General features: G+C 44.3%; 1 protein-coding gene across 5 annotated transcripts in view; it reads right to left on the minus strand.

The window, feature by feature from the left end:
• Positions 1-22,045, minus strand: part of TRIO (trio Rho guanine nucleotide exchange factor) — a 751,422-nt gene that overhangs the window by 321,934 nt on the left and 407,443 nt on the right. For all 5 annotated transcript variants that reach the window (XR_013277581.1, XM_077491869.1, XM_077491868.1 and 2 more), the window contains exons 26-27: positions 18,050-18,192; positions 6,285-6,381 (exon numbers count right to left, since the gene is read on the minus strand). Coding sequence is in view for 4 of the 5 variants with exons in the window: in XM_077491869.1 (XP_077347995.1) it covers positions 6,285-6,381; positions 18,050-18,192 (240 nt within the window). In the remaining variant the exon portion in view is untranslated. The remainder of the gene's footprint in view (positions 1-6,284; positions 6,382-18,049; positions 18,193-22,045) is intronic.

Consider the following 22,045-nt stretch of genomic DNA (forward strand, 5'->3'; position numbering starts at 1 on the left):
AAAACCTTGGTAAAAACTCGAGGGGGTGCTGCCAATCCAAAGGGGAGAGCAACAAACTGGTAGTGGGCTACCCCAACTGCAAATTGCAGATTTTTTTGATGCTGAAGGCATATGGGTATGTGCAGGTACACATCCTGGATGTCCAAAGATACCAGGGAGCCCCCTTGATGGAGTGCAGCGACTACGGAGCGAACTGATTCCATTTTGAACCTCTGTACATTTACAAAGTAATTGAGGGCTCCAATATAGGACGTACCCCTTCCTTTTTGGAGACTACAAAACAGATTGGAGTAGAAACCCAAGAAACATTCTGACTAAGGAACAGGTACTATCACCCCGCGACTCAGCAGGTCCTTTACCACCCCCATTAGGGCCTCCTGGCGAGCCGGGAGTATGGGTATGCTGGAGGGGAAGAATCTGTTTGGTGGCCAAGAGAGGAACTTGTAGCCGGAGGAAATCAGATCGCAGACCCATTGGTCGGACAGCCGAGAGGTCCACCGGGCTGCAAACTCCCGAAGGTGACCCCCCCACCCGAGTTGTGGGAGGGGGGGGGGGCAAACCTTCATGCAGTATCACTTTTGCTGGCAGGCTTGTTTGGCTTGCGGTTCCAGGGACGTTTTTGTCCTTCAGAGGTTGTCCTGTTGGGCTGCGGACGCGTAGTTGAAGCCCCGAGCGGACGAAAAAGCAGTTTTTGAGCGGAAAAAGAGGGACCTTGCCTACGTTCTGGCTCCTTAGCCTTCCTGGCCTGTGGGAGTAGGGTACTCTTACCACCTGTGGCATTTTTAATAACGTCACATAATGAGGCTCCAAAGAGCCACTCGCCAAGGAAGGGTAAATCCGTCAGGGATTTTTTGGATGCTTGGTCGACCAACCAACATTTTAGCCAAATCAGGCACCTCAGCACCACTGCTGACACTGGAGCCCTGGATAATAAAGAGAGGGTATCCAGGGCCGCGTCACAAACATACTTAAGGCCTTGCACTAAATGGACTGCTAGTTCCACGCAGACAGGGGAAGCCTGTTGCTCCCCCAATTCGTGGTGCAAAAGTTTTGTCCACTCAGTAAGTGTCTGTGACACAAGTGCGAATGCCAGTACTGGTCGCATTGCTGACCCCACAACCATAAACAAGAAACGAGCCACTGCCTCGGCCTTCCTGTCTGTGGGCTCCTTAAAGACAGGAGTCCCCTCGACTGGGATCGTGGTTACTTTGTTTAACCTGGATAATGGGGGGTCCATGACCGGAGGAGCCGACCACTTTTTGAGAAGGCTATCCTCAAAGGGTTAACACACCGCCATGTATTTGGGGACCGAAAAGGTCAGTTGCAGTCGACCCCATTCCTTGTATATGAGCTTATCGAAATAAGTCAGATACGGAAACATCTTAGGTGTATGGGCTGGCTTACGGGACCCAAAAGGGGCCACTACATTAGCAGAGGGATCTGCTGTATCCTGAATTTTCAGGGTATCACACAGCTATGATAAGTGCTCCAATAAGTGCTTTATCGTGCACGGACCCGGATGGGGATCATCCTCATTGTTCTAATGGTCCTGGTCAGCGTCATCTGAAATTATAAAACAGGGGTCACCAGCCTCAGCAGGGCCCGAGGCTACATAAGAGCTCTCCCCGAAGGACAGGGGGGGGCAGTTTTTTTTACCACCTTTGCGCCCATGCACCGCCTCCATCTTGGCAACAAACATAATAAGGACCACTGACAAAGCATCCAGAGGCACTGCAGTTTCTCAAGCCATGCTGACACCAACGTGTCTGCCACCTGTTGGGGACTTTGGAGGGTGGGACCATCACTGTCCTAACTGCTGCAGGCTGAGGGGCCCCCACCATAGGACTCACCACCCTGACCGAGTTCTGCGCCATCCAGATAGGTATGCCTGTGTCCTGTAGCAGCCCCCAGATGCTTAAGAGACAAAACCGCGCTGAAGCTGAAAAACATGTTCAGGCTTCAACAAAATGGCCACCGAGCGTCCAGTGTAAAGGACATAATCACAGGGAAAATGGCCGCCGGACTACAGTAAAATGGAGTCAGAGCATGCTGTTCCCTGGTCTCACCAAAAAAGGTAGCCGAACACTGTATGTAATGAATGACAGTAAAAAACAGGCAGTTAAATGGCGGTAAACAGCACCACAGCCATCAGCAGACACAGTCTCCAGACACCCAGGGGAGAGCCCTACAGACATCCAGGACACAGCTACCCAGCGCAGACCCCATCCCAGGTGAGAGCCCCCCCGGGAGCCCCTGTCTATTGTACACACACCGCTCAGCAGCCCATGCAGCACCCCCCACAGGGAAGGGGGGGGATAGGAACAGGGAGAGAAGAGAGGGAGGTGAGGGACCCCTGAATCAACCTCCCAGGGAATGCCCAGCTGCTCAGCCCCACCGAGGCAGGGAGAGCTGAACCTACCAGTCCTGACGAGCTGGGAAACACTCCATCACAGACTCACTCTCCGATCAGTACGGGGTGGCTGCTGGCCCGGCACACTGTGAGGCAGACATCAGTAGCCCGGTCATATGTGTGCCCCGGGGCATTACGCCCACTGGCCGCCCCTGGAGCTGGGGGCAAGTCGTTGCTGACCCAGCGAGGAGCTCTGGTCTGCACACACTCGCTGGTCAAGCTGGGGAGACTACAAGAATAAGGGTATTCAGCCTGTCACCCAGCTGGCTGTTGATAGCAGATCACAGGATCTTTAATCTTGCGCAAAAGGCAAACTTCTGCAGAAAAATCCACGGACTAATGGGCCCGCAGGGTTCCTCATTCACTAGGCAGAAAAAAACTGAGGCTGCATGAGAGGGCTGGGGGGTTGTTACCTGAGGGACTGCCCCTCGGGAGGAACTAGAAAGTTGTAGTTTTGTTATAACATATTAACATGTTCTGCCTCTCCTGAAGTGGCGTAACAACCCGATGGTATAAGAAAGGAGCTGTGTCAGTCGGTGAACGTAAGAGAAACAAAGATGCAACACCTGGCACATATAAATTAGCACTCACAATACATGCTCTATATTATACCACCATAGTCCAGAAAGACAAATTCTAAATGTGAAGTAGAAGTAAAAGGATAGTAGGAGATCCGCATCTCAGTTTTTCATAGTTAGTAAGGTTGAATAAAGACACTAGTCCATCCAGTTCAACCTGAGTGAATGTCTACCCCTATCCCTGTACATTGCACACTCACATTGGTCCCTACTCTCAAGGAGCCCACAATCCAAGGTCCCCATTCATATACTAGGGCCAATTTTGCACAGAAGCCAATTAACCTACCTGCATGTCTTTGGAGTGTGGGAGGAAACCGGAGTACCCGGAGGAAACCCACGCAGGCACAGGGAGAACATGCAAACAGGCAGGGAGTGTCGTGGATAGTGTTAATAGTCTATTGCTCACGAGTTCCCACTTACAGAACCTGAAGTGAACAACCTGATGTGTAATGGCAGCTGTGGGTGGGGAAAAAAACCCAAAAAAACAAAACCTTAATCTTCATCTCCTGATCACAGCAGCTCTGGGAGGGATCCAAAACAGCACATGAAAAGGAAAACAAAGTAGTCAGGGCACTGCATTAGTAAAATGTATCCACTTTTATTGATCAAAATAATATCCACACTTACATGTAGGCAGGGGGAATGCAGCCCTGAGGTAGAAGGGTAAATGCATTCAATTGCACAGATGGCTGAATCGGTGAATCAAGCAGTGGAGAGCCATACCCGCCAAAAAGTCTGCCACTGGCAGTGTCTGATAGCCTCCTTCAAACACTCTGGAGTAGCGACTGAAGCCAGCATGTGGGTGGGCACTACGTGTTTCAGGGACCCCATCCTCTTTTTTCAAGTCTGACAATAGGGGCTGGGGCCCCTAAAACGTTTAGTGGCTGTCCACATTCTTGCTTCGGTTGCTACTCCAGAGTGTTTGAAGAAGGCTGTCAGACGCCATCAGTGGCATGCTACTTGGAGGGTCTAGCTTTTCAACTACGTGGCTCACTGATTCAGCGGTCTGTGTTCCTTAGGGCCGGTTCACACAGCGGGCGATGCGAGGCGACACGACTCGCCTCGCTCCCGCAAGTCGCCCCCGTTCTGTACAATGGAACCGTTCTGAGAGGAGCGACTCGAGTCGCTCCGACTCAGAAAAAAGGTTCCTGTACTACTTCTGGGCGACTTCGGGGGCGACTTGCATTGACTTCTATACAGAAGTCATCTGCAAGTCGCCGCTGAGGTCGCCGCAGGTCGCGGCGAGGCAAGTCGGAGACGCCTCGCCGCGCCTGCAGTGTGAACCGGCCCTTACAGTGAATACAGTTATCCCTTTTATCGTGGAGCTGCATTCCCCCCTTAAGTGTTGATTTTGTTTTTATAAACAAAAATGGTTACAATTTACCAATTCAGAATGTAAGAACACTAGCAAAAAACAAAATTGCTGGGAGTGAGAGGGATAAAACTGGGCTGTCATAACAACTTTGTTTGCCAGTAGACTCAACTGAAGGTGGCAGCATATAACCTATGGTCAAGACCCAAAGAAGCACGTGTCCTGTACTGCATGAATAAGGTAAATACTGCATTTAAAAAAAATAAATATCCCTACTCCTGACGCAGATATATCAGGGCTTAGAACCGGTGATTACAGCAGTACAGGTCAGCGAGATTGGGGGGGGGGGGGGGGGGGATTGGAGGGGGACCTGTGATTTTACATGTGAAATGTGATTTTTCTGTAAAGGTGAATTTACACTTTAAATCTGAATAGATGTCCCAGTCTTGATGCAAACAGCTGAAACAAGACTTCACAAATTAGAACAAAGGTTATGAACAGTGATTCCACTCTCCCTTACGAAAGTTAGTTGACAGTTCAGATATGGCTGTCACAATCATCTTTCCCTCAGGCATGCTCTGCTCCACTCTAACTACAGTCTGTCATGCTGACTGGTACTTTACCAGCTCCTCCTCTCTCTCTCTTAACTGTCTGCCTCTGCCAATGTTCCATAGTCCATTCTATTTTTTCCATACCAGTCCTGCCATAAACAGCGTTCACTCTATATCCTCTGGGTCCACCTGGTTTATAGCCCATTGTGGTTCTGCTTCCTCTGTGGTGGCTGCTCAATCTGCTAGTGATTTAAAACAGAGGGTCACACAAAAATGGAACCTCCACTTTTCGGAACCCCCCCTCCGGTGTCACATTTGGCACCTTTCAGGGGGTGGGGGGGGGGTGTACATACATGTCTAATACAGGTATCTGCACCCATTTCTGTGCATAGACTCCCGCAGGAGTCACGCCCCTTCATATCCCTCGCTGTGTTCTGGGAAACACACAGGTGCCAGAACACAGAGGGGACCAGTTAGGATGTGCAGTTAGACTCGCACATGTGCAGTAGGGAACCGGGAAGTGAAGTCGCAACGCTTCACTTTTTGATTCCCTGAGGATGGCGGCGGCAGCAGCCAAGAGTAAATCAATTGGTCGGCTTCGGCTGCCGACATTGTGGGCACCCTGGACAGGTAAGTAAAGTCAACACCTGCAGTATTTGTAGCTGCTGGTTTTTAATTTTTTTTTTTTTGGCGTGGACCCCCACTTCAACACTATCCTGCGCCTAGACTGATAATGCGGCCATGCAAAAGGCATCTCAGTTACACCATCCAGAATGTAGGCACCCCAAAACAGGAATTGCGCTACTGGTGGGATCACCAGGTAAAAACAAAAGGGAAAAAACCTATAAAGAGAAAACTGAAAAAAACTAAAATAAAGCCACCACATATAGTAAATGGTAAACTGCAATTTATTACATTTAAAATTTTGGGTTTAATACTGCTCTAAGGCAAAGTCAACAAGTTTTATTTTTTATTGCATACATTAAAAAAAATAAAAAAATAACACTTGTAATGGTGTACTTAGCAGACAAAAGGTAAAAAAAAAAAAAAAAAAGAGAGCAAAAAAGAGATGGGTTTACATACAACTGAGGAGAAAAAAAAAAAAATTAAAGCAGTTGTAAACCCTATAAAAAACAAAAAAACAAAAACAAAACCTATAGGACAAAAGGCATAATGAGCAAGTATGCATCTCATATTAGCTCATGAAATACTTAGACCGAAGCTCTCTGAGCAGCGCCCACACACCGATGGGATGGTAAGCCTTTTTATAGGCTTCCCTGTAAGTACAACTAAAAGATTTTACTTCCTCTTTAAATGCTTGGTTTGTTATTAACCTACTTGGTTAAAGGGTTGTTAGCTGCAGTCAGAAACCTAGAACCTTAAAACCTAATAGTAACTAAGACATTTTAATACAAAGTATTAGTTTATCTTACCTTATCACTGTCTAGTGTATTTTGTGAAGTTCTAGACGCTATTGAAATTGTATCAGGTTGACTGCCATCTCCCTGACTGTCCAAGTCTTCACCATCCCTACAAATGAAATGGAAATGTTCACATAAATTAGAAAAAAACATGTTGCACTGATAAGGTATGAGAAAAAAATAATCTAAACTTAACAAAAATGTAATATATTGCAACTTACCAGTCCTCAGATGTTGCAAATCAATTAGCATGTCAGTAATACTTCCTATCCCAGGGTGACAATACAATAACCATACTGTATCTGCATACAAGCAAGGTTGTCACCTTGGGAGAGGGCTACAGAAACCTTCTCCTCTTTTTAATAATGAAGAGGGGAGATATTGTGTAGCTCTAAGACAGGGGTCTCCAAACATCTGGCCACTACAAGAGTTTAACCGGCCTGCAGTAAGTTTGATGTGAAGGGAGGGCTTCTGATGTGAAAGGGGAGCTCCTGATTTGAAAAAGGGACTGATACAAAAGGCAAGGACTTCTAACGCGAAAAAGGGGGGGGGGGGGATATCTGATGCAAGAGGAGTGATGTCTGATGCAAAAGAAACAGAAGGGGGGAGACTTCTAATGTATAAAAAAAGGGGGGCTTCTGATGCAAAAGGAGGGACTTGTGATGTGAAGTTATTTCAAAGAGTATGTTTAGTAGTTCATTTAAAAAATGTTATGTTCAAAAACATTTTATTGGAGAAAAGAACAAGGCTTACATAATAAAGAGACTAGAGAGAGTCATCCCTTAAGAACAGGGGACCGAACCAGTTGTAAAATATCTTAGTGCAGTAACAGGGATGTAGCCCATTTTAACACAACAGAACTATAGAAGCAACACTGGTAAACCGCAATGGTCAATGCAGTATGTTCAGTTACATAATAGCACAAGTGGCTTAAGACAGGGCATAACAAGCATACAGAGTGCAGCTACAGTCAATTCAAAAGAGACCAACAAATCAAACTATTGTGGAGGACTTACTGGAGAGAAAGTCAAGCCTGAGGATGATAAAAAAAAAATAAAGAAGGGGGAAGAGAAAGGAGATGAGAGGAAAGAAGAGAAAGGGGTCTGGACAGGATGCAGCCAGTAGATAAGAACACCCGGGGGGTGGGAAGTGGAGTTGGGGACCCGTAGCTGTAGATTATACAGAGTTTTGAAATGGGGCTATCTAAGGAGAATAATGAGTTGTCAGGGAGATAATGATCAACCCAGAGCTTCCATATACACTCATACTTTTTGACCCAGTTGACAAGGACTGCCTCCCCTTTGGCATGAATCATGGCACTGGTAACTCTAGTTTTAGTTTCTGTAATGTTGAGGTGGGTAGTTTTCCAAGCCTTTGCGATGGTTTGCTTTGCAGCTGTCATAACCTGCAGGGGGAGTTTTAATTTTAATTGAGACACGTTGAAAGGCTTTTTGTTCAGTAAAGCCATAACTGGACCAGGCTCAAAAGTACAAGCCACATGGGCTAGTAAGACTGCCAGCAGGCATTATCTCCAGCCTGCCGTTAGGGAATAAACCCTACCTGGTCTTTATGAATAAAATGATCGGGTTCAGGTAAAAAAAAAATATTTTAGCCAAGAGCTTAATATTTATATTGAGGAGAGAAATAGGACAATAGTTGGTCCAGGAGGAGTGGTCTAAATGGGGTTTGGGTAGCATGGAGATTATAGACATAAGGGAGTCAGTGTAGAAAGTATGAACTTTCAAGATCGAGTTGAAGGCTTTAGTCAGAGGGGTCAAAAGATCAGCAACATGTTGGCAGCAGGAGGCGGTAAAGCAGTTCGGTCCTGGGCGTTTGTTAGTTTTCAGGGCTTTGATCGCATTGCAGACTTCCAATTCAGAGATCTGTAGGTCAAGATCAGCACGATGTGAAGCCGATAGGGATGGGAGGTTGAGAGAAGAAAATAGAGCAGATGAACGGGCTTCGTTAAAGCCAGTTTTCGCTGAGTATAGTTCTGAAAGGTGGTTTCAGAATAGTGCCAAGACTTTGACAGGGTTACTGGAGTATGAATCTTTAGTGACTTTCAGGCGAATAGTCTAATCTGCGTAGGGAGTGAGGAAAGTGTCCAGTTTGCTTTCATATAGAATCTATGCTTGGACTGATGCAGTTCCTTTTGGGCCGAGTCTGTCAGAAAAAAGATCCAGTTCCAGTCTGGCCCTCTCTAAGTTCTGCTTATGAGTGGTTGTGGGATCATCATGAAAAGCGGCATGGGACAGGTTGAGCCAGCCTGTGCCAGGCATTCCTTTTTGTAATTGGTAGCTTGGCTAATGAAAACACCCTAAGAACAGGTTTGTGAGCTTCCCAGATGGGCAGAGGAGATATCAGTAGTGTTGTGGATAACATAATCCTTGATAGCAAGCGCAATGTCCATCCAGTGAGAAGAATGGGTAAGCAGGGTGTCATTCAAACACCATGTCTCCCTGTCTGGGAATGAGTGATTCTAGAGAAGAGAGAATGGCGTTCTGGTCAGACCATGTGAAGGGCATGATAACTGAGGCTAGGAGGGCTTGAGAAGATCCAATGGAGACAAGGATATGGTCAATGCAGGGGAAGGTTTTGAGAGGATGGGAGTAGTAAATGTACTGACATATTACCAGGTCAAGTTCTCGCCAGGAATTGAGGAGTGAGTACTTATGCAGTAGTTGTTGGAAATTAAGTTTACTTGGGCTGGTGGAAAATGGGAGGGAGGATTTGTCAAGGAAGGGGTAGATATAATCTGGTTAGAGTCCCCACTACTTTACAATATCTGAAACGTGCACAATTTAGCACGCAATATTATTCTACTTATAGGGCTGCAACTAACAATTATTTTCATAATCGATTAGTTGGCCGATTATTGTTTCGATTAATAACCTTTAAAAAAAAAAAAAAAGTGGGTCAAATTGGCATTCATTTTCAACCACAGTGATGGGAAAATTTGGAAATAATAGAAAACTTCTTAGTCAAACTTCTTAGTCAAAAGAATTTCCAGACAATGTATGTGGTTTTCCTTCAGAAATTACATTCATTTTAAAAACAATGTTAAAAACAAGTGAAAATTTCAAACAAAATTCAGCGAATGTACAAAGATTTTTCGTCTGAATATTCTCACCTGAAAATTGATCTGTGTGGCCAGCAAAAGGCTCGGTACACACCTATGCAGTTTGCTTTTGATCTGTTTTTTTGCAGTGCGTTTTGCTGTACGTTTTGATTTTTTCACACATGATTTTACTGCAATTTGCATTTTTGCCTTTTTTTTGGGCAGATTAAAAAACACAAATTGCTGCAAAAACGCATTACACGCTTTTCTGCAGCTTCTCCATTGAAGTATATTGAACCAATAAAGCACCATTTTGCGTTAAGTTCCTGACCCTTTCAGATGTGAACGTGTCCCATAGGAAACCTGTAAATGAACTGTAGTGCATTTCTGCAAAAAGCACCAATAAACACATAGATGTGAACCAGGTCTAAGATGTTTATTAACATAATGGAGTTTAAAAAACTAAAATTAGCCCTTTATAGTAGAAAAAAAAGCAGATAATCACTACTGTAAGGGGTTCATTTTTTTTTTTTTACTGTAAAACAGTGAAAGTAATATTTACAGTAGCGATTATTTGCTCTTTTTGTACTATAAAGGGCTCATTTCAGTTTTTTTAACCCCATTATGTTACTGGTGATTAATCGATTATGAAAATAGTAATCGATTAATTTCATAATCGATTAGTTGTCGATTAATTGATTAGTTGTTTCAGCTCTATCTACTTATAATACTTATTCCAGAGGTGTGTCTATATTGATTGCAAATTATGGTGATTTTTCCAGGCAGGTACAAACTCACACTAGAGGTCGCTATTTTTTTTTTGTATTGTATTCTATATAGAAAACCATATGTACATGCTAAAAAAAAAAAAAAAAAAAAAATTTTTTTATATATATATATATATATATATATATATATATATATATATATATATATATATATATATCTCTATATCTATATCTACACACACACACACATATATCAATCTCATCCCCATTTAAAGATTTTTTGCATTTTATCTGTCATAAATCTGATGTTCCCTGGTTTTTGGTAGGAGACTAATTATTTCAATCCTTCTTTAGATAAATATGGCATGGCTAAGGGTCAGGGGACTTCTCTATGTACCGCTTTTGCTGGCTTTGTTAGGGAGATTGGCCTGATGGATGTCTGGAGAACGTTGCATCCATATGATAAAGTGTTTTCTTGTTTTTCCAGTACCCACAAGACACTATCCAGAATAGATTTGGCATTAGTCACTTCTGTAATGTTACCAATAATATCAGAAGTAACCTATGCAGCTAGGGGGTTAACTTATCATTCACCACTGGTTCTCAAAAAATTTTTGCATTGCACCCAGACCCGCACCTTATGGAAAGTAAACCCCTATTGGTTAGAGCTTTTTCCTTCAATGGAAGATATTATGCTTGACATAATCGGCCTACAGTGTCGCTAACAAGCCCTCTGTATTTTTGCAGATTTATTGGGATTTATTTACTTGTCCTGTATGGTTGCCCCAGAGATTTTTTCGACAGGTGCACACCCTCTATAAAGATCTTATATGGAGATATAAACACACTCGGATTAAACTAGAAGTTTTGCAGCTGCCAAAGGATGGGGGTGGTCTAGCTGTTCCTAATGCGAGATTGTACTACTTGGCATCACAACTCCAACATTTATATGGTTGGAATGTTATAGACTCAGAGGATCCTATACAGCAAATCAGATTTTCTCAACTTCCAGCGGAGCTAACGGTGCAGCTAACAGCAGCTTGGTAGAGAAATATCATCTATCTAATAAACATTTTTTTTTCAGTATTTGCAAGTGCAGCATGTTCTGCAGAGTCGGGCAGCGACTTTCCCATTAAAATATAAACTCCCCCCCAAGTTTAACAATGGCAGTAGCCACAAGATGTTTCAAACAGGGACTTATTGGTGACATATATTCCTCCTTACAAATAACAACGCCAGTACACAGGGTAGCAGTTTTGAGCAGTGGCGTAGGGATCTGGAGACCATTAGTGATGAGGAATGGGAGCAGGTTCTGGTGAATTCGACCAGAGTCTTCCTATGCTCCTTACAGTGTTTGACCCAGTTATTGATTATTCACAGGCCTCACTATACTCCTCCAAAACTACATATTTGGGGTAAAGCAGCGACACCATACTGTCCAAGATGTACTACTGAAACGGGCACACTTATACACTTGATGTGGCATTGTCCTGAACTGCATCGCTATTGGGAGTATATATTCAATACTTTAAACATACTATGCTCCATACATATTCATTCAGATCCAAAAATGCATGTGATGTGGCTGCAGTCTATGTATATAAATAGACCTCTATGTATATAAATAGACCGTAAACTTATAATGCGGAAATGGATATCATACTCCCCACCAACAGTTGCTCAATGGTCTGATGCGATTCATTTTAATTTGCGAAGGGGGGAATTGAAATAAAAACACAGGAAATCCCCCCCAAAAAGATCCAGAAAATTTAGTCTCGATGGCTAGACTCAAATCTGTTTGTGCAAATAAGTTGAGTGAACAGATGAGTTTGTTGTAAGTTCCTCCTATCCCCAAAGGCCTTCCTTTGCTCTCCCCCTGCCGGCTTACCAAGTCTCCCTACCTGACAGTGCTCTTGCCCCCAGAGTCCTCCCACACTGCTGCCTACTCTCCACCACCCCCCGCCGCCCTCCCCCGTTGTCTTGTGATCCACATGTTGCAGCTACCACCACTGGGGCCACGCATCGGGTCCCCTAAGATGGACACCATGTAACCATTCTACGTTGACCCTTGCCGCCTTCCTATGCCCCTCCACAACGCATAACAACCACTTTCGCAATGGGGGCAACGTATGTAATACCTAGTCCCAGCACCTCATGGTGAAATACGGGCCAAAGCACCCTACTCAGTCTCTGTCCCCGGATCTGCGGCCCTCACAGACACTAGACCGATTCCTGAGTAGACCTGCATCCCCATCCCTGTCTTCGGGTCCACACAGGTGGCCTCCCAAGCAACGGTACAAGACACCTCACAGACCCCGGACAACCCCTCAGAAATAATGTCTGCTCCTGTAACGGTAGATGTACTGGGCGACAAACTACAGGCCCTCCTGCAGGATCTGACCAGCAATGTCTCTAAGGAGATGGGAAAACTTGCACACGAACTGTGGGGGGAGCTTGCTCAAATAGGTGAACGTACTGATGTCTTGGAAACTAAATTTGATGATTTGATACAATACGTGCATGTTTTAGAGCAAGACAACGCTGGTTTGAAACAATCTATCTCCCAGCTTCAGTCCCAACAGGAGGACTTGGAAAACAGGGAACGCCGTCAAAATTTGCGTATCAGAGGTGTTCCTGAAGCCATCGGCGAAGGGGAGATCAGACCGTAGCTACTCAGCCTCTTTAACGTCGTGGCCCCTCAGATCCTGGACATAGAATGGAGATTAGATGGAGCTCACAGATCTCTGGCTCCAAAGCCCCCTGCAGGAGCTAACCCCAGGGACATCATAGTACGTTTCCATTACTACGATAGCAAAGAAGCCTTGATCGTGGCCACCTGCAATAAATCTCGGCTGTAATTCAAGGGGGCTAAGATACAGATCTTCAGTAACTTCTCTCCAATTACCCTTGGTAAACGTCGCAGCTTCCGCCCTGTGACCATGCACCTGCAGAATCACCAATTCCTATACCGCTGGGGTTTTTCCTTCCACCTGTCGACCATAAAAGATGGGATCCGATATTCCATGAGGGATCTACAGGAAAGTGAAACATTCATCCGCAACCTTTGCCTCCCGCCGCTACCAGATGAGGACCCCACACTGCTTCCGACGACACCTAAACCCACGTCCATTCCAGGCCAGATTTGGACTCCTGCTTGTCAGAAGTCGCAGAAATCCTTCTCCACCCCCCAACGAAGTCCATTCCCCAGACTCCCACCTTGAGGGGAACCCAGCCCCTACACCTGGCTAGATCCGGCTTTGGCCCTTATGTCACCATGTTTCCCCTAATTTGGGGATGGGTTATCATAATTTTTTTGGACTATAGTATAACTTTTTTGCTACCTTCAAATACTACCGGAAGGTGGCGGGGGTCATTCCAGATGAGCTGGAACCCCTTGTGTGCCTCCTTTTGTTCATCGGCCAGGGCTGTGGACTCCTGGGTGGTTTTTACCCCCAGGCCACTTTTCTTCAGTTTGTTTCTTTTTCTTTTTTATAGGCCTTTTTTTGGCCTATTTTCCATTTTTGGCTTGCCTTGTTCACATTTTTCTACATCCTCTTGTCTCATTGTTGATGTTGTATGCCATTACATGCTTTCCCTCCACAGGATACACCATGGAACTCTTTGCTTATCTGGTTTGCACGGGTATTTATGGCCAGTAATTGTTTTTTATGGTTAACTTGAGCTAATGCCACTCCATAACAATGGCTTTAGGGGTCCTTACCTACAATGTTAAGGGTTTGAACTCTATCCACAAGCGCTGGTTAGCTTTGAAGGAGTTCAAATCCTCAGCTGTAGAAGTGGCCCTAGTCCAGGAGACCCATTTCTGCCTGGGGGGGTTCCCTTAAATTTGCTGCTAAACACTTTCTAATTTCCTTCATAGCTTCTGATCCTTCCGGCACAGCAGGGATAGCAATTCTGATTAAGAAATCCTTCCCGTTGAGGATAAAATCCTAATTTATCGATCCCCCGGGGTAGATACATTCTCCTGGACTGCGACCATGTCTCCCTCTCTCTTACTTTGATCAATGTCTACGCTCCCAACTCGGGTCAAATCCAATTTCTCACTGAAGTACTTGGGAACCTGGGCAAGTACGCCCAGCCCTTTATGATTATTGGGGGTGATTTTAACATGACCATGTCCCCCAGAAGGGACAGACAAACGCCATTTTCTTCCACCCCCTCAACTAAAATAGAACGTCAATACACCGCATTCCACAGACTCATTAGATCTCACAACTTATTAGATATCTTGAGAATTAAACACCCTACCCAGAGGCAATTTTCTTTCTTCTCCCCCTCACACAAGATCTACTCCAGACTAGATTACCTCCTTATAACAGCCCCCTTAATGACATTGGCGGTAGCTTCAGAATTGAATCCCATAACGTGGTCAGACCATGCCTCTGTCCAACTTGATCTTGCACTTTCCTCCTCCACACCTAGAACCTGCCACTGGAGACTTAATGACTTCCTCCTACGGAATCCCGTCATTGAAGCCGAATTATCTCAAAATTTAACCAAATTCTTCCAATTAAACGAAGGCTCTGTGACGGACGTGTCCAACCTTTGGGAGACTCACAAGGCTTTCTTTAGAGGCCTGTGTATCTCAGCCGGCTCCCGCTTGAAGCGGGACTCGGCAGCTCAGAGACTAGACATTCTCTCACAATTACGAAAAGCGGAAATTTTGCTTCTGGCCTCCCCTACGGTGACACGTCTACGCACAGTTACCTCCTTACGCGAACGGTTAAAGTCCCTTGATATGCAAAAATGCTTTAAGGCCCTACTCTGGGCAAAACAGAAATGTTATGAATTTGCTAACAAGTCCCATAGAATGCTGGTGAACAAGCTCAAACTTCGCCCATTCCACTCTTATCCTGAGTTCCTCCTCCAGGTCGATGGAACCCCGACCCATTGCCCACTAACAATGTCCAAAGTTTTTGGAACATTTTATAATAAACTGTACAACTGTCTAGCCTCAGATCCCAAACATATATTCTCTCAAGAAGAATTTGACTCTTTTTGCGCCTCTTTAAAGTTGCCCAAACTGTCATCGCCTCAAGTAGAAACCCTCAACGCTGCTGTTACACCAGAAGAGCTAGCGGCAGTAGTGAAAGAATCGTCCCCACATAAATCCCCAGGCCCTGGTTTACCTTATCTCTATTATAAAACCTTCCTCCCTCCATATTTGCTAAACCTTTTTTCATCCTTACAGAAAGGTACTATCCCTCACCCTCAGTTTTTGCAAGGCCATATCACAGTCCTCCCGAAACCTGGCAAATCCCCATCTTCGCCGGACAACTACAGACCCATAGCCCTACTCAATTCAGATTATAAGATCTTTAATAAAATCTTAGCCAACAGACTCTCCTCTGATTCCTACACTCGTTCATAGTGACCAGGTGGGCTTTGTTCTAGGTAGACAGGCAGGCGACAGCACCAGACGCACCATTGACTTAAGAAATCTGCTCGACAAAACATCCTGTTCCGCCCTTATCCTCGGCTTAGACACGCAAAAAGCATTTGATTGACTCGGCTGGCCCTACATGTTTGCAACACTTACGCGTTTCGGTTTTTCAGGCTCCTTCATATCGGTCCTCCGAGCCTTGTATTCTCGTCCCACATCACAAGTTCAACTAGCATCTTTTATATCTCCACTGTTCACCCATAGCAATAGCACTAGACAGGGGTGTCCACTCTCCCCCTTGTTATTTATATTATGCCTTGAACCCCTAGCTGAAGTCATCCGTGAGAACGCGGATGTAAGCGGGGTCTTCCTGAGACGGAAGGAATACAAATGGTCTCTTTTCGCAGACGACATACTTCTCACTCGAACGAAACCACACATTTCGCTCCCCAACCTCCACGCCATATTAGAAACATTCGGCAAACTCTCGGGTTATAAAGTCAATACAACCAAGACAGAAGCTCTCCCTATTCATATCACTCCTACGCTTCTTGCTTCCCTACAAAACAACTTCCCCTATCATTGGTGCCCTGTGTCTCTCAAATATCTTGGCATTCATTTAACAGCGTCTTATCACTCCTTATATCAAGCTAACTTTCTCTCCCTAATCTCGGAAACGCACAGCTTACTCCATAAATGGATGGACTGTCCTTTGTATCTCCTGGGTAGGATAAACGTCCTCAAAATGGCTATTCTCTCAAAATTCTTATATCTTTTTAAAACCTTGCCAATTGCTCTCCCTACGCCACAACTTCAACGGGCCTTTACTAAATTCATATGGGGAAAAAAATCACATAGAATTGCTCACACAGTAGTCTTCGCCCCACGCTCCCACGGAGGCCTAGGAGCACCAGATATTGTAAAGTATTATTATGCTGCCCACCTCTCAGCGACCATATCCTGGTAATCATGCCTTGCAGCAAGTAGATGGTCGGAGCTGGAGATGAGTGTTACCAGCCCCGTTCATCCTTGTTCCATGCTGTGGTCTGACTTATCCTCTTCCATGGCACAACTTAAACGCATAATCCTAGGACCAATGTTATTTACCCTATCCATTTGGAAAAAAAATGTCACAAGAGGTTCTCTGTCTCTTCTCCATGCTCGCCCCTTTTGAATGTTATTTTCAACTCTGACATGGCAAACAGCCTTTCTTCTGTGAATATGTTTCCATGGTCTCAAGCAGACATTTTTCAACTCCGCCACTTAGTCCATCAGGTGACCCGCAAAGCTACTATGCTTTCCAGATCTCCAAAACGAATTTGATATACCAAAACAGTTTTTTTTTTTTTTACTTACCTCCAATTTAAACACTACTTTCACTCCATATCTCCTGCCATGGCCTTGGGAAAACCTAATACCTTTGAGGTTTTGTGTACCCACGGCCCTTACCAGAAAGGTCTCATATCCTCTATATACAAGATCCTCCATGACTCATCACACCCACATTAGAATCTCATCTCTACATGCGGAGGTGGGCCAAAACTTTACCCACTCATTTATCTCTTCCTCAATGGTAGGAGATCTGGACTTTCATTTCTAAAGCCTCTATGTGCATGGAGCAGAGAGAGACAGCCTACAAGGTTTTGATGTTTTGGTACAAAGCCCCTGAAGTTTTGCATAAACATGTACCTTCACTATCCCGATTATGCTGGAGGTGTTTGCGCGATGTGGGTACGCATAACCATATCTTTTGGGGTTGTCCATTAATTATACCTTTCTGGACCTCGGTTCAATCCCTGCTCCAATCAGTGTTGGAGATGGATATTCCGTTGAACCCAGCACACTACTTATTGGGCCTCCCGGTCCTGGGTATACCTAAACATGCCAAGAAACTGATGGCATTTATTCTTTTAGCTGCCAAGAGAGTAATACCTACCCACTGGCTGTCTCCTGCTCCTCAAAACCAATTAGTCTCAACCATTGCGCAGATACGCAGGATGGAGCATATGACGGCAGTGGTCCAAGACTCCTTGCCCCAGTTCTCCAAGATATGGGATTCCTGCGACAACTCCTCATTTAACCCAGAATCCATATCCGGTTACATTGCCAGATGCTCCTAGGGCTTTTTACTGCGGTTACGCTACAGTATTTTTATCACCTACTTCCATTGCATGTTCTATCACTATGCAGTTACTGTATCCAGACCCGTGGTGTACCTCCCCCCCTTCCCCTTATTGTTATCTTTATGTGCTTTTCTTTTCCTTTTGTAATATGAAGCCTACTTAAGGATGATTCCTATGCTGTGATTATAACAATAATGACTGTTTGTAACATATTTTTTTTTCTTTATGTCTTGCAAAAATGTTTTTAATAAACACACATTTAAAAAAAAAAAAAAAAGTGGGTGGGACACCCTGACACGCAAAACTAATTTTGACAAGATTAAGCTCCACATGCTTACTACATTCCTATCCTGTGTAAAATTACTCTTGGTATATATATAAGCCCCAAAAATCATGACCGAAATTAAATAAAGCCAAAAGGTTGATAAAGTCTGGTTTCTTAAGTGGCATATAAACTTTCTTACCGTTTGACAGCCTTTTGTTTAGTCGATACTGCTTTCGGTATATGAATTGGCTCTTTTAAAGCACCTCTTAAATGAATAGTTCGGTCTTGTATAACTTCTCTTATATGTTTTATCCAGTCTTGTTTGTTCTCGATGCTGGATCCCTAAAATAAAATAATTTTTATTAATAAAGTCCAGCCAAAATCAGAAAAATTACACTACATGTATAACACTAAAAACGTATGTGCATAAACGTTACCGTTTTTCACATTCTCACAGTCTCTCCTTTTCCTTGTACATTAAAGTGGTTGTAAACCCTAAGCCCTTGTACACACGGTCGGAGAATCCGTCAGAATGTGTCCCGTCGGAATGTGTCCTATCGGACCGTGTCGTCGGATAATCTGACTGTGTGTGGTATGCATCGGACTGATTCCTTCGGAATATCCGTCGGACCCAATTTTCCAACATGTTGGAAATATTTCCCGACCAACTGGGCCGATCGGACATACTCCGATCATGTGTAGAGAATTTTGATTGGACCAAGTGCCACGAATGCTCAGATCAAATTCCTACATCAAAGCTATTGGCTACTAGCCTGAATGTAGTCCCATCGTAACGAAATTACGTCATCACGTTCTGAAAGATCGGATTTTTTCGCCAACTTTGTCTGACCGTGTGTATGCAACAGTTTCGGACAAGATCCGACAGACAAAATGTGGCGGCTCCCGTGCGCATGCGTGGGAGTGACGTCATCGCTGCTCCGGCGATGTGAGTGGCCGGAACAGCGATACCCAGAAGAAGATGGACGCTCCGGACTACAGGAGACAGCGGAGACAGCGGTGACATCGCTGGCTCCTGTGTCAGTTAAGTGACACATAATGGGCTACTATACGATGCATAGTAGTCCATTATGCCTCACCTTTGCAGGGAGACAAAGAGGAAGTAACCCCATCATGGTTTACTTCCTCTTTAAAGAGATACAATTTACGCTAATGCAACACATATCATGCTACTTGGGACCAAACTCTGTACAGTATATTGTATTGGAGCTCCACTCTGATTATGGTAATCCTGTAATTAACACGGTTTTAAAAGCACAGAACAACAGCAGCACACTGATGTAGTGGTTAGCACTTTCACCTAGCAGTAAAAAGGGTTGCTAGTTCAAATCCCAACCACAACACCATGCGCCTGCAGTTTGCATGTTCCTGTGCCTGCGTAGGCTTCCTCCAGGTACTCCAGTTTACCCCCACACTCTAAAGACATGCTGGTAGGTTAATCAGATTCTGTCTAAATTGGCCCTAGTATAAGTATGAACGTGTGTTAAGGACCTTAGGTTGTAAGATCCTTGAGGGTAGAGGCTGATGTGAATGTATGATGTATATGTAAAGCGCTGCATAAATTGATGACGCTATATAAGTACCTGAAATAAATAAAATAAATATAGAGTACACTACCCACACACATGTACATATACAGTAGTATCTCACAAAAGTGAGTAAACCCCTCATTTTTGTAAATATTCTATTATATCTTTTATATCTCAGCCCATGGTTAACAAGAAGACATCATTCCGCTATTTGTTAGCGCTACACAAGCTCTGGTACACTCCATTGTCTTATATACGATTATGGTGATGTGTGCACCAATGTTTTTAATGTATTAATACATTTTGTACATTTTATAAAAACCTACTGTTCATTTATATGTTTGCCCATAAAGTCTCTCAGTACCGGGGGGGTACCTTTTCAGTTTTTATATGCAGAAGATAGGCCGTGCAGCCGCACAATGAAGGTCACTAGATTGGGGTTGTAAATATTTTTTCTAGTAAGGTGCACTCAGAAGCATGAGTGGAATTAATAAAGAACACATGTACAAAAGTACTTCCCTTCGCTCCCTCTCCAACATCTTCACAGGGTCCTCTTGATTGGCCAGAGGGCTTTGTTTATTCTAGGACAAAGGTGTGCTGAGAGAGTGTACACTAAGCTAGTCAATATGCATTTTAAAGAATATTGTGAAAGTCAGCTGGAATTTTTTTTCTACACTTAGGTTTCAATGTAACATCTTGTTGCAAACGTAACGCACATGTGGTAGCAAAAAAGGTGTGCCAAAAATGCACTCCCTGCACAATAGCCTAGACAGCACCCAGGCTAACCATGTGGTCACTATGACAGCTGATCTCAGTGGCTCCATGAGCAGCCAATCGTTCACACCCCCTGGGCATAAAGATCTTGTTAAAGAGATGCTGGGACTATGTGGGAAGGAGTTAAAGCAGGTTTAACCCCAAAACCATAAAATGTAATACGTTAATATGTGGTAACTGTATTAGCTTTCTTTTTATGCTTTTTACCTCTTCTGTTTTCACCTGATTTGGCCAGCAACACAAATCCTGTATTAAGGTACCTACAGCAATAGAGACAACTATGGACATAAGTACTGTCAGTCTGGAGGAGATACGCTAACAAACTGAAGCTAAACTTTCAACTCTCTAACTGCTACATCTGCAGGACAGCTTGATCAGTTGAAAAACAGACTTAATTGCAGGACCACCAGGTGAAAAGAAAAGAAAAAGTAAAAAAAAAAAAAAAAATAAAAAAAATCAGCCGTCACATCTAAGAACTGGTAAGTTTCAATAAAATAAAAAAGGTTTACTTTTGGAATTTACATTGCATTAATATGCTCACAGACCACAATAATAACGGCAGAAACAAATTCTGTCTCTTGGGAAAAGGCTCAGAATCTTGGGCTTTCAGGAAGATTACATTGGAATAGTCAAATACACGAGTCAGCTGAGGACCACTTCTGTGGTATTTCTGTTTAGGCTGGTGTCAGACATGTTATTAATGTGGAGCTTACACACATGTTGTAAAATGAGGCACTGAATGTTAACCTGGCCAACTTGCAGGGGTAAGAACTTCACCACAAGTGCAATTCATCTGCCTACCCTACAGTACTCAAGGTGGTTTAGACTGTGGTCCAGATTACTACAGCAAATCATGATGCACTATGTGCCTGGTAATAAGGAGCAATAAAGTGCAGGCGGATTCATGCAAAATCAAAAGTCCACGTGCAACTTAGGAAAAGTCTCTAGCCGCATATACACTAGCTTTGCTCACTTCCTGCAGCAGCACAAAACAGTCACCAGTCAGAATGGCAGAATGCACTTATCCAGAAATTGTGGCCACTACCACAGGCAATGTAAAATCGGCAGGATACAGCAAAATTGCAGCTGCAATGTGTCATTTATAAAGCAAAGTGTTAGAACAAAATGGGCAGGGGTCAAGTCCTGGGGAAAAAAGTGTGGGAACTCCCACCCAAGATCCACTCCCCTACCAAAAAAAAAAAAGATACGCTCATATGCATATATATATTTCACATAAAATACAGTGACTGCAAATGCGACATGCTACAAGAGATGACCAGACTGCGAATGTGACTACAGGAGATGACCAGACTGCGAATGCGACATAGTACAGGAGATGACTAGACTGCGAATGTAACTACAGGAGATGACCAGACTGCGAATGCGACTACAGGAGATGACCAGACTGCGAATGCGACTACAGGAGATGACCAGACTGCGAATGCTACATAGTACAGGAGATGACCAGACCGGGAATGAGACTACAGGAGATGACCAGACCGCGAATGCGACTACAGGAGATGACCAGACTGCGAATGCGACTACAGGAGATGATCAGACTGCGAATGCGACTACAGGAGATAACCAGAGTGCGAATGCGACTACAGGAGATGACCAGACTGCGAATGCGACATAGTACAGGAGATGACTAGACTGCGAATGTAACTACAGGAGATGACCAGACTGCGAATGCGACTACAGGAGATGACCAGACTGCGAATGCGACTACAGGAGATGACCAGACTGCGAATGCGACTACAGGAGATGACCAGACTGCGAATGCGACATAGTACAGGAGATGACCAGACCGGGAATGAGACTACAGGAGATGACCAGACCGCGAATGCGACTACAGGAGATGACCAGACCGCGAA

The sequence above is a fragment of the Lithobates pipiens genome, unplaced genomic scaffold, assembly GCF_037356315.1.
Source record: "Lithobates pipiens isolate NorthernLeopardFrog02 unplaced genomic scaffold, aLitPip1_a1.2 Scaffold_19, whole genome shotgun sequence".
Classification (NCBI taxonomy): domain Eukaryota; kingdom Metazoa; phylum Chordata; class Amphibia; order Anura; family Ranidae; genus Lithobates; species Lithobates pipiens.